This window comes from Toxorhynchites rutilus, chromosome 2, assembly GCF_029784135.1.
Source record: "Toxorhynchites rutilus septentrionalis strain SRP chromosome 2, ASM2978413v1, whole genome shotgun sequence".
NCBI classification, from domain to species: Eukaryota; Metazoa; Arthropoda; class Insecta; order Diptera; family Culicidae; genus Toxorhynchites; species Toxorhynchites rutilus.
Window position 1 is genome coordinate 247,568,586 of NC_073745.1, and position 14,172 is coordinate 247,582,757.

The window sequence follows — 14,172 nt, forward strand, 5'->3', positions numbered from 1 at the left end:
GATATCTCAAGAAACATAAAAATAGTGAAAACCTAAAATATTTTAAATATTATTAGGTAGTTTTTTAAACTTGCCTCCTTCGAAGGTTGCTGCATAAAAATCAAATTCTTTTCATAAAAATTATGATATAACTAGTGCTTATTCGAATGAAGTTTTCAATTTTCTCCTAGAGCTAGATTTGAAATTTGGTTCTCTGGTGCACAACCTCATGGAAGGGGTCAATATGGTTTTGATGCAAATCTTCGAGACTATGAAAAATGCCAAACAGTTTTCAGTGCGTCACAAACTTCTCGGAAAAGGAATTATTTTTTCTCACGCCGTATGAGTGACTTACCTGCGACGAAAGGGATGCTAGCTTCTTTGTGATGCTATTGGCCCTGTCCTGTAGCTTCTCCGACGCCACAACGTCTGTTATAATACCATAGTCCAAAGCGGTCGTTGCGGATATCTTCTTGCCAAGATATAGTAAATCTGTAATCTGTGCGCGCAAATATAGCTAATTTTAGATTTCTTTTTCGAATATGAGGCGTAAATAACTTACAGCTTTTGGCTTCAAATTCTTGCTCGTGCTGAAAATCTTCATCGCCTCCGGAAGTTGACCAAACACTGCGTATGGGGTGTAGAATGTCGAATTATCTTGAGCAATAACTACCTCGAACAGGGGTAGCATTGTGACGCCCAGTCCAAGAACGTCCCCGTGAACAGCTGCCACCAATGGTTTGTTGAACGAGGCCAATATTTGGAGGAAGTTTCTGTAAGATACAAAAGGTTCGCCGATGATGATGTGGAAGTATTGAAGGAAAACCATGCCTACCGCAAATGACCGCTGAAAACTTGCGCAGCATTTTTTCGCTTTTCAGCGTTGGGTTGGATCAGGTACGAAACATCTATTCCTCGGGAGAAATGCTTGCCGGTCGAGCGTATCAGCACTACCCGGATGATCGGATCGTTTTTCAATGAATTTAGTACGTCTTTTAGTTCGTTCATCAGCTGAAAGTGAATATATGCGATTAGCCGGTGCTTTTAATTTTAGTTTCCCCATAATTCTTACCTCGACTGTGAACACATCTTTAAGCTTGGTCTCTTTGGGTGCCAACACCACCTCAGCATAATTGCCACAAAGTTTACAACTCAATTCACTCAATTTTAGTTCGTCAAGTTTATCCTGTGTAGACTCTCCGGATAAGCTTGAGTTGCCGTTCTCCGCGACTTTTACAGTTGTTGTAATCGTTTCACTCTTCATTACCTTCGGTTTAGGGGATACTTTAGCTTTCTTTTCCGGAGGTTCTCTAGCGGAGGAAGACGACGGAATCGAAACGTTCAAAGCGTCATTCACGTTGGGTTTATTTCCGAGGGCTTTGCTCAGTTTTCCTTTCATGTTTGCAACGAGCGATGAGTCGAGCTTAATGTTGCCTGGTTTGGGTGATATTTTACTCGATGGTTTGACGAACTCAAAACTTGTACTCTCAGCCGGTTCCGTCGGAGTTTCGTTTGTGGCGGCTTGCTGCTCAACACTCAATCTTCTCGGGCTGGTCGAGCTGGAGTAGGAGCTGTTCGAGCGTCGACGAATGATCATTGCGTCATCATTAGTTTTGCGGGAGCTGTACACATAGTCCCAATCATCGGAAGCGGAAGTCTGCTTACGTTTGCGGCCAGGTCCACTTCCTGCGGTTCCTGCGGATTTACGAGTGGTGGTTACAGTGGTTGTCAATGTCGGAGCTGGGCTCACTGATGTTTGCTGTTGGGGTGTCGATGCACGTTTTGTTCTAACTCGCGGGACATGCGTTGAGGTTTCGTTCGGAGACGTCCCTTGCTTGATGACCGCGTCGGTTATTATTTTCGCCTTTGCTTGCAGCTTCTCATCCTCATCGTCGGAATCCAAGTTTATATCTGCATCCTTCAGCAGATCCTTGTTGCTGTTCTCACATTCAACATCGTATAGCATATTGATGGCGCCCTCATCTCCGAGAAGTTTTTCAATTTCACTTTTTTTCTTGCGTGTAATGGTGGGTCCCTTCGGGATGCTGATCGGACGAATGGTTTTGTTTACGGGTTCAGGTGTTCTTGCCCTTTTCAGAAAAGGTGGCGGTATGTACGGAGTATCTTTTATCATGTGAACCGCTACAGATTCCGCTCGCTTCCGGCGAAAGCCTGTACCTGGCGGTCGCGCTGTGACTGGCGTGTCCTTATGTTCCGGTTCTTCAGGCTGTGTTCTGGCTCTGTTGGACTTCACAAAACTCGCGAAGGACATATGTGTTTCCGGATTGTCAGGATCCCAAATAATTTTCTTTTTTATAATACGGGATCGTTTGGGCGGTTCTTCAATTGAAGGAGGGCCCATCGGAGGAGGACCCATCGTAGAAACGCGTGGTTGCTTTGGCGATTGTTTTGCGGGACTGAGTTGCTCTTCTTTCAGAACAATTGGTTCGTCGTCCCAATCCGATACCAGTGAGTTGATAATATCTTTCGGTGACGGTTTCGGAGCAGGAATAACCGTTTTTGGTGTTGCGGGTGGTGACATTATACGGGCTTTGTGGATAGCCACCGGAGTAACCTTCGGAACAGGTTTCGAGACAGGTATGTGTTTTTTGAGTGGGGAGATCTCATCCTCGGGTTCGTTTTTGATAACAATTGGTCTTGGAACGGGCTTGATAGTTGTTTGCCCTTTAATGGTAACCAACTTCGGTGGTCCATTTGGAGATTTGGGAATCACAGGAAATGGTACTTGTGTCTTGCTCTTAGGTCTTCTGCCTTTTGGCAGAATTGGCAAATTTGCCATTTGCCTCATTGCTATTTCCTTTTCTCGATCCTTCTGTTCCTGCTCAACATCTTGTTCATCCACAAAAGATATTTGAATCTCTTCCAAAACCTGATCATCGTTGTACGAGCCGTCCTCACCTCGGCCAACCCTAACCTCAATCTCGGTAGCATTCTCCGTTATTTCAACGTCATCTCCCTCTAGAATAGCAATTAAATCATGATCCTCCAATTCTTTGGCGGCTGCCGCTGACGAAAGTGGAGTTTGCGGGATGTCACTGCTCAGTATCAAATCGTGTGGAATTTCAATAGAACCACTCGTATCGCCCTGCGCAGGCGATTGCTGCGACTTAGGAGGCGTAACCAGTTTCAGATCGATCTGCTTACTCAACCGGCTTTTCATTTTAGCTAGTAAATCTTCGGTTTTCTTAGCGCTCGATGCATCTTTTCCCGCTTTATCTAACTCTTTCAATCCTGCCTTAGCTGGTCTGATAATAGTTTGACTATGAATTATAACTGTATCCTTAGAAGCCGTGGAAGTAAAAGTATATTTTGGACTTTCCAGTGTCGTTATAACCCTCCCTTCCTCGTCGCTCATGGAAATATCGCCCGCATTCGCTTTGCCCACACCGATAGCCATCGGAGTGGTTAGTGAGCCGTCATCCACTGGCAGATTAACGAACGAAGTCGCGTTCGTGCTTTTTTCCAACTCTGTTGAGCTCATTCTGGCTTACTCATTCAAAGTTTGTCCAATATGAATCCGCTAGAACTTATAGGAAGGTAAACATTAGATTCTTACTCTGCGCGGTAGCGATGGAGGCAAACTTTGATAAACAATCACAATTTTCTCATTCCATGCGAACAGTTTCGAAAACACCACAATTACCTTTGCCTCTCACTGTATTTTGCTTTATAATGATAATATTTGCGGCAATATATAATAAACTTCAGCTAGGAAACAAATATTTTTGTATTTTGCTCGTTTTTCGATACAGCTAATGCTATCGTCGCTGTGACAGCAATTATAAGTCGCGCGACAGAGGTGGCGTCAAGCGTGATTACGATTGAAAAAAGGGGCATTTCGACCGTCAGGTTGAGTACACAATGTAATAGGTGGGAATTGAGAAAAAATGCAAACTGTAGCCGGATTCAGACGTTGTGAGCTAAGTGCGATTCACATACGACATCCACGTCACGTTCACGCCCCATCGCGTCACGTTACGTCAGTTTTTCTACCATGCAATTATTATGAAAACATTTACATACACCGGCAACGTAACGACCCGTCAGCATACGTTCAACGAAAACGACCGGCAGGATTTGTAGAAAAGAATAATTGACGGAGAGGGACGGTTCCTTGGGTTTTTGTCTGGACTTTGTGTATCGGCTTTTGTTTTGATTTTGGTTGTACAGTAATTTACATCTAATTCGACATTTAGCTAATTGGACAGAACTGTGATGCAACACGTTCAATTGGACATTTTTACCTCTAATTGGACATTTTTGTAAACATTGAGTTCGGGGCCCAAGTTATGGCACCACGTCAAAAGTCATCACCAGTCGCGAATGTCCAATTACTGGTCAAAATCGCCTCCAATGCGACAATGAGTGGTGCCTCGGCATGTCGCATTATAAATAACTTACTGTACTTTTTATGCCAACATATCTCATAGTTCCGAATTTCGGAGTGAAAATCATTTGCGACTAGCTGAGAGAAATAGTCTATATATTATTATTGTTGAATAAGGGTCGACGGGTCCCGCATCGACATTCCATTACTACTCTTCAAATTGCAGAAAATTGGAATGGAACAAAGACTCTTAAACTGGCTCAATTCTTATCTAACAAACCGTGAACAAATTGTTCATTTTCAAAATTCTCCAATTCTCCAGTAAAAGTCACTTCGGGAGTCCCACAAGGCTATCATCTTGGTCCTCTTCTTTTCATTCTGTACGTTAATGACATCTCCTTCGTTCTCAAGCGTATCAATGTACTTGTGTATGCCGACAACATGAAGCTTTTCCCGGAAATTGGAAATGAAAACGACATCGAAGCATTTCGAAACGAAATACATGTATTCCATACTTAGTGTGATAAAAATCTACTAAAACTGAATGTGAAAAAATGCAACTCTATAACATTTAGCAGAAAATAACATGTACCAAATATTGTAATATGTCTTGGAAATCAGAATGTAGAAAAATGTGAAATAGTTAGAGATCTAGGCATCGTCCTGGACTGTAAACTCACATTCATAGAACACTACAACTCTGTAATAAATAAGGCGAATAGTGTGTTAAGTTTTGTCAAACGCTTCTCACATAACTTCTAGGACTCATACACAATAAAGCTTTTATATATTACATATGTAAGGCCTATTCTGGAATACTGTAACATCGTTTGGAACCCGTATATGGTCGTACATGAAGAACGCATTGAGTCAGTCCAGAAACAGTTTCTTCTATTTGCACTTCGTAAACTCAATTGGACCTTATTTCCACTTCCTTCATATGAAGCACGCTGCATGCTCATAAACATCCAAACACTAAAAGAACTCCGTGAATTTGCAATGCTTTCTTTTTTTAATGACCTAATTTAGCAACGAGTACAGTCAGCTGAATTACAAGAAAAACTAAATTTCTATGTACCTGGTCGTCACGAAATTTGTTTCTAACCAAAACATCCAGAACAAATTATGCAAATAACGCCCCTATCAATATACAATCAGCACTGCGAAATAATTGACACAACAATGAATAAAAAACAGCTAAAAAGAAACATGTACCGCAAAAATAATATTTAACCTAAGAAAACATTGTAACATTAGTGTATAAGTGTGTAGTCTACATTTGTTTGACAAAATTAATAAATAAATAAGCATTTAAATAATTGAACTCAATGATTTTCATCGAATTTTTCAAAATTTAGAACTGATTCTAGGCATGCTGATTCGAAAGAGGGCATTGAAATTTAAAATTGTTTAATAGCATTAAATAAATCATTCGTTTGACATTTGACGTGACTGTGCTGGTGGAAGCATTGACTGCATGTGTGAATTGGTGGAGACGTTGACGGAACGTAGACATCCTTCTCCGTAACGTTCTATGTGAATCACACATTACTCGGTTGCGAGTAAACGCAATTCGCGACATAGAAGGTACGCTGTCTCCATCTAGCGGATATTATGAATGTATGAGAAAAAAGTAAACAAACCGTGTGTTTTTTAACTATACTTTGAGTGCTATTTTTTCTCGAATTCTTTTGTAGTTTATAAAAAAACGAATACGTAGTGATAGAGTGAAGCTTAGTAAAGCAGTTTTTCTTCAGGAACCGTTTATTTATGGCGTTGACATACAATACAGACTCGAATAAAAGTACCTTCATTGAGACTAGCATGCAGTCAAATGCAGTTGTAAATTTTCATACATTGAATGAAAATTAATTTGAAATGTTGTTTGCATGGTCAGGTTACATAGTTCGGATTCGTGTATAATCATCACTAGAAGAACTCCTAAATCTTTTCACCAGAACCTTTGAAAAGTGGACCTCATAAGTTGAACGAATTGCCTTTACAATAAAGAAATTGCTATTGTTAGTAATACTGAAAAATATGATCAAAACGCTGAATCTAACTGTCGCTCGATTTGTATAGTCGTTCCAGATTGTAAATTATTATATTGGCCCAGAATAGTGTAACCTTTCATCGAAAACAGATGAAACCTCATACCTCGAATAGCTTTAATGGCTCCGGATGTAAATTGAGCCATTGATAAACAACCGTACCTGAAATCTTCATATCAACGCGTTGCATTTCTTTCCACCAGGTATGTAAAATAACCCTCGACGACCGAACGACTACCTCCGGCAGTGAAATTAAAAATATCTCCCAAGCCCACAAATACATTGCATGTTGCGTTTTCTCCCAATAATGGCTCCTGATAAAACACGAAAAAAAATCATCACTAGACACTGTATTCGCTCACGATTTTTTTATCACTTGTACAAAACTCGTTACACTTTTACTTAGAACATTCATTTGATACGGACAATTTGATTTTCATTGATAATTTTGTTCCTGAAGTTGTGTTAATTTTTCCCGCCGCAGAGAAAGCGTCATTTTCTACAGCAATAAAAATATGTTTCTTTTGTTGCTAGTGTATATATTTCAACCTAATTAGCTCTGTAGAATATTATCCTTCCATTCAACGCTTACCATCATCAAAATCAATTCACTACAGTTGTGAAACTACTTGTTAAAAACCACCACTTTTTGCTTTGCGTTTTGTTTATCTTTGCTTCATATAAACCACGGCTTACAGAGACAAGGCTAGCTACTCCGGATCAGTCATTTTTAGTGACGTCATCTGAGTCGTTGAAGTAAACAATGTGTTCTTATTTTTTATTTTTCGTGCTTTGTAAGTTTGTGCGTTGATAATATAGTTGATTATATTTAACACCATGAATAATTTGATAAAACATTTATCCACAAAGAACATAATTCTCGATTTTTCGGAAAGCGAAAGAATCTCTTTTTTGGCCCGATAATGTCATTTTCATAATTTATACACCCGCTCACAGCGCATTGAACCATTTTCGATTTTTCATTTCAGGAACATTTACGCGTAAGTCGGAAAACAAAATACAACTGGCGACTGTTTACACTGACAATTCGGAAGACGTCATCAAAAAAAAAAAGTTTACTCGCTTAAGAACTAGCCTTGTCTCTGTAAGCCGTGATATAAACTGGCTGTCAAACTCAGCTTCGATGTCCCGAATCGGTCCGAAGAATTACGAACGCACCCATACCACAAAATTTGATATTTGATTTGTATGTATAGAGCTACTCGCTCGTTTAAAGACAAAAAAACTTGGAAGTAGCTTGGCTGCGAGTAGCCCCATAAATGCAATTCAAATGTTAAATTTCGTGGTATGGGTGCGTTCGTAATTCTTCGGATCGATTGACGTTTACTCGCAACCAACCGAGTAACTCACTTCGTCTAAATTCGGCTTGAGTGTTGAGCTTATAATTCAGGTTGTTTTTGTGGTGTTTTTTATGATTATGATTATGTGAATATTTTTTATAGAATGTGATTAACTACGTAATTTACAGTTATGAAATAGTAGTGTTGTTTTGTTATATTCGTTTATTTTTACAGGTTCAGTTACATAGGTCTCAAGCAGCCAAACTCTAAACTCTATTTATTTTTAAACTAATAATTGAAAATGTTAGTTAATTCTATGGTGAATAGGATACGAAACCGTTCACTCGCGGTCGACTTGAGTCCAGTAGGATTACAAATTTTATTCAGAGAGAGGAGGGGATATATTAAAGTGTGTGACAATATCGATGGTTTGAACAAATTCTTGATTCTATTCTTATATATAATGTGCATTTACATTCCAACTTATTCTACTGTTAGCAAGGAAGGGAACCGATTACTCGCGAAGCGCACAGATTGTTGCCGGCAAGATGGATGCGAGAGAGTAGCGCGTCTAACGAACAGTGATTGGATATGAGACGGGAGGAGGCGCGAATAAATTCTCGACTCAAGTCCAGACTTTTGATCCACGGTTTGAGGCTAACCATAGGGATAATCATCAATTCAGCAATATATACTGAGCAAGGAAACTGAAGACTATGTGAGGTGTTGAAAATTTCAATAAACACTTCAAACCCTGTGGACTCGTTTATAGAGGACCCACCAGTAAAGTACAATTTATCGCAATTCGCGATGACACTGATGCCGTGTCGACTTTTAATTAGGGACCCAAACCCGATAGCGTCGATAGCGATCTCTAAGATAGGAAGCCTGTTTTAAAATGTTAAAATTCGAATGAAAATTTTCATGTCATGTTATTAAGTTACTTGAAACACGTATTTCTGAGTCTTATTTAACCATTTGTCTATACATTTCCGACATTTTCACTTAAACTTTTAATTATAATATATAAGTTGTGTGCTTACCTTTGTCTGGGTCCCTTCACATTGCTCCATTCCGGGTAATGAGAGGGCTGCCTCATTAGCAAAGGTAGGTGCAATTGAAGGCGATATTTATCAGCGTCAAATCGCCTTCAATGAATTTTATTCTTTAGTCCGCAAAAATACCATCGCTAACTGGCAACGCAAGTGGAATGAAGATGAATTGGGCCGGTGGTTTCACTCGATTATCCCTAAGGTTAGCCTCAAACCGTGGTTCAAAAGTCTAGACTTGAGTCGAGACTTTATTCGCACCTTCTCCCGACTCATGTCCAATCACTGTTCGTTAGATGCACTACTCTTTCGTTTCAATCTTGCCAGCAGCAATCTCTGCGTTTGTGGCCAAGGTTATCACGACATCGAGCACATTGTTTGGTCGTGCGAGGTGTATCTGGTCGCCAGATCGAATTTAGAAAACTCCCTTCGGGCCCGAGGAAGACAGCCCAATGTGCCGGTGAGAGATGTGTTGGCTCGGTTAGACCTTGATTACATGTCCCATATATATGTTTTCCTTAAAGCTATAGATCTTCGTGTGTGATTGTCCCTACATCCTTATACCCTCCTTTCCTTCCTTTGCGGGTAATTCGTCCCCTTGCTATAAATAGTAGAATAAGTTGAAATGTAAATACACTATAGATTAGGGATTGCATTACCGTGCCAATAATTCAATAACCGGTTATTTGGTAATGAAAATTTCATTACCGGTAATACCGGTAAATCACCGATAGAAATTATACTTTAAAATAAACCATTTTCTTGATCAAACGGTTTTTATTGATAATGATTAGTTTACAAGAAAACATTTTGCAATGTTTGCTACTTAGTTTGTTGGCTAAAGTAATACTGAAGGACACAAACAATGTTAATTGTTTCATCTTCTAATCTAGATCGGATATCATTGACGAAATTTTTAGAAGAGAAAAACGCACGTTCAGAATCCAATGATGTTGGGCATACAGTACGAAGAGTATCGAATAATATTTCCACGTATTTGTCTTTGACATCCTCTGTACGAAAACTCTTGTCTGAGTGTTTTCATCAATCCATTCATAGACGTTGAGCTTGGATTGGAGGTTGGATGTTGATGCCTTTGATTGCTGCAATCGTGGTTCACGTTTTTCTTTGATGCTCAACTGTTTTGCCGGCTCGGCAAAGTCCAGTGGATTTTTTCCTTCCTGCTGTCTAGCTACTTAATCAATACCATAATCTTCAAATTTCGAACGATTTCAAATGCCTGCTTGATCATTGCAGTCCGACTTTTGATAGAAGATGCCGAAGTCATCATTAATTGTGTCCCGACCACGAGCAGAATGATTATTCATATAGGCGAACAAATCTGCATATACGAAACGTTTCAGTCCTTTCAATCAGGGCTTCAGACAGCTGTACCAAATATTCTAATGGTTGTTCCGATAGCTGTTCTAGCATAAATTGTAATTCAACGTAAAATTCATAAAGACATAGTTCAACAGCGACCAGAACTCGTTTGAGGGCATCAACCAATTCCTTTATCGCCGAAGCATACCCTGTGCTTCGTTTTCAGATCGGGCAGCGATTTTTGAACTGAGATTCGGAGATCGTAGAATCGGCGTTACATTGCCAGTTGTGTTTTACGATCTTATTTTGATTCTCGAGTAATATTTTAAAGTGACATAAAGGCAAATATTTCTTATGGTCTAAACATGAAAAATTACCGAAATTACCGGTTATTTATTGTAAAATTACCGATAATTTGGTAATGAAAAATGATCCGGTATTACCGGTGAAACCGGTAACGGTAAAACCGGTTAACAATCCCTACTATAGATATACGAATAGATTTATGAAATGAGTGTTCATCAACATTGTTACAATTTCCTTATATCCCATCCTTCTCCTAAAAATATGTCACCCTCCTAAACTCGAGTACACCGCGAGTAATCGGTTTTCCACCTTACTAACCATAGATGTAAGAAAATTGTTTATATATATAGTTTCAAAATTATATTTAAGAATTCGGCTCCTTTAAACTTAAGTAACTGAGCCTGTAAAAATAAACGAATTGATAAAAAAAAAAGTTGTGTGCTTCCGTGGCCGAGTGGTTAGCGTCATAACTAACATGCCGGGTGTTCGGGTTTGATTCCCGTTCTGGTCGGGGGAATTTTTCATCAAAGAAATTTCCTCCGACTTGCACTGTGATCACGCGTATTCTAGAGCTTGCCACTCAGAATGCATTCAAGGCGTGTTATTTGGCATAGAAATCTCAACTAAGTACTAATAAAAATGACGCAAGTAATACTACGTTGAGACGGCGAAGTTCCTCTAGGAACGTTAGTGCCATTGAAGAAGAAGAAGAAGATATAAGTTGTCTACAAAAACAGGAGATTTTTTCACAACCTGCGAAGAAAAGTGTTTCATTTAAATAAAATACTAATTTGCTGTAGAGAAGTTAATTTTCATTCCTAATTATAATTTTAAATATGTGTTCATTCCGCCTGAAAATCAATTTTAATCTTTGGCGTCCCGAAATTAGGAAACGTAGCTCAATGCCGCCAGCGCGTATTGAATGATCTCCGATCTATGGTAATCTGGAATTCTGAGGATTTTGTTCTTGATGGACAGATCAAAATGCACAGAGAAATTTATGTAGTCAGGAAAACACACACGTTTGAGAATATACGAAGAAGGATCAACTTTCAGGGAGATGTATTCTTGGTATGAACTCATGGATCCAGAGTGAAAGTTTAACTCGATCAGCTGCTCAAAATTTCCGATGACCAATGGGTTCATAACCTCACACCAAATGAAAAACCGAAGAGATAACAAATTGAAGCGATCTTTTAGTGGGAGTACGCCTGCCAAAACATCGAGACTCATGGTGTGTGTTGAGGGCATACATTCCAACACAATACGAGACAAAGGTACTGAATTCGCTCGAGTTTAATGAGGTGTGTTTTGGCAGTTGATTGAAAACAGAAACTGCCATACTCCATCACTGAGAGAATAGTTGTTCGGTACAACATTATGAGATCTTCTGGATGGGCTCTCCACCAGGTGCCGGTAATTGTACGGAGAAAGTTTATTCTGTGTTGGCATTTTTTACTCAGATACTTAATATGGGTCCCTAAGCACATTTGGAATCGAACCAAGCCCATAGATACTTGAATGATATAGCATGAGTGATCGGTTTACCCGAAGGTTGAAGCTTTGGTTCTGCTGGTCTATGCTTTCTAGAAAAGGCGACCATCTCTGTTTTCTCCGTGGTGAACTCAATTTCTAGTCCAATAGCCCAGGTTGAAAAATTGTTCAAAGTATCTTGTAAGGGTTCTTGTAGGCCGGATTCATTCGGTCCTACGACATACACCACTCCATCATCTGCAAGTTGTCTTAGGCTGTAATTTCCTGTAAGTAATTACCAATGTCGCTTACGTAGAAGTTGTACAAAAGGGTATTTATTCGTGAGTCCTGGAAACCCATGTAAGAGACTTGACCTATTGCCGAATCTCCGTGAGAAAAATAAAATGTTTCTCACAAAGCAAGTTATATAACATGTTATTCAATAGAGGTGGTATTGAAACTAAATCGAAGGTCTTCTTTATGTCCAAAAATACTGGAACCATTTGTTTTACGGTACGAATAGAAGTCGGACACTGGTTTTACTGATTTTTGAATAGCTATAACTCGTACTTGTCTTCAATCACTTTGAACAATATTATGCTCCAGAGACTCCAGGTTGAACTTAATTTTATCTGATCCTGGAGCAGAATTCTTATATAAAAGAAGAGCAAGAGAGAAATCGAATTCTTCTATCGGAACCTACTTAGTGGAATATTTGAGAGGTCTTCGTAGCCTAATCGGTTGCGTGTCCGCTACTAAGCGAATAATCATGAGCTCACAAATCAGGGCCCTCAACTGACCATCTACTACGTCCACGCAACAACCATCATGTGACGGTAATCCCAGTCACTTATCGCTTACATTATGGTCGGCTGCATCGGTATTTAGTGCTGTTTAGAACATACCAATGGAAGCCTCATATCAACAGTCCCTGTGAACATTCGAACAATAGGAATATTCTTACGCCGAAAAAGGCGACATGTGTGGTGTATCGATAGAATAGGAATACTCTTACGTCTAAATGGCTACTGTGTAATAGATAAAAATATGTATTGATGAGATAGGAGTACTTTTACGCCTAAATGGCTGCTGTGTAATATACAACATGAGATAAAAATGTACACGAATAAATTCGGCTCTGTTACAGTTTATGTGCTAAATGAGTCTAATAAAAATAAACAGATGGAATTGAAAATATTGTGGAATAAAGGGTTTGTCACATCAAATTGCATCACGGAGAAAACGCTGTAGAAATTTAAGTTTTAGGAATTATATCTTCAGCTTTCGCTTATAATCAGATAAGAGTGTATAGATAATCAGATAAGAGTGTACGTTGGCCATGCTTCACTGTCAATTTTTCGTAAATTTGGAAAAATGTCGTCGAACGAAAAAGAGCGTCGTGAATCAATCCTGCACACTCATTTCTAGAATCCGGAGTTGTCACATCGGGACATCGGTAAGATGCTGGGAATCGTCCAATTCACGGTCAGCAGAGTACTAAAACGATACTTCGAGAACCTAACCTTCGACCGGAAGGTGAAGAACGGCAAAAATGGATGCTCCGTCAGTGCAAAAGATCACAAGCGCGTAGTTAAGCAGTTTAGACGTGATCCGAGAAGTGATCCGCAGAGGACAAATTCAGCGTTTCGGAGGAGATTCAAACAGCAGATTCAAGCAGAAACTATCCAAGTTTGCCAAAAAGTACATGGTGTGGCAAGCGATCTGCTCTTGCGGAAAGCGGAGCGCCCCCTTCGTGATGACCGGCACGGTAAACGGGCAGGTTTACCTTAAGGAGTGCCTACAGAAGCGCTTACTACCACTATTGAAGCAGCACGAGGGCCCGACCATCTTCTGACCGGATCTCGCTTCGTGCCACTATTCAAAGGACGTGTTGGAGTGGTACGAAGCCAACGGGGTCACCTTCGTGCCAAAGGAAATGAACCCGCCCAACGCGCCGGAGCTTCGCCCAATAGGGAAATATTGGGCGATTATGAAGCAGGCCCTCCGGAAGAACCCAAAAGTTGTCAAATCGGAGGTGGACTTCAAGAGAAAATGGATTTCTGTTCAAAAAAAACTACAACCTGACGTTGTACAGAACCTTATGGACGGGGTAAAGAGGAAGGTGCGAGCATACGGGCTTGGGCTCGAGGTATGAATAAAAAGAAAATGCCAAAAGTTGTTTAATAGTTTTTATTTTACTGTCTAAAATTTTCAAAAGGATCGGTCTACTGGGCGAATTTCTACAGCGTTTTTTCCGTGATGCAATTTGATGTGACACATCCTTTATTTGGAACAATTTTATTTACGGGAACGGAATCGGGACAAACTTTCCCAAAAATTCG

General features: G+C 39.8%; 1 protein-coding gene across 2 annotated transcripts in view; it reads right to left on the minus strand.

Moving 5' to 3' along the window:
• LOC129765226 (uncharacterized) overlaps window positions 1-3,792 on the minus strand; it is a 46,762-nt gene extending 42,970 nt beyond the window's left edge. The window contains exons 1-5 of one of the 2 annotated variants that reach the window (XM_055765299.1): window positions 3,644-3,792; window positions 1,052-3,526; window positions 815-990; window positions 542-752; window positions 335-478 (exon numbers count right to left, since the gene is read on the minus strand). In XM_055765299.1, the coding sequence (XP_055621274.1) occupies window positions 335-478; window positions 542-752; window positions 815-990; window positions 1,052-3,481 (2,961 nt within the window). In that variant the 5' untranslated portion in view covers window positions 3,482-3,526; window positions 3,644-3,792. The remainder of the gene's footprint in view (window positions 1-334; window positions 479-541; window positions 753-814; window positions 991-1,051; window positions 3,527-3,643) is intronic. The other variant, XM_055765300.1, reaches the window with a different exon arrangement.
• Between the last annotated feature and the right edge of the window lie 10,380 nt (window positions 3,793-14,172).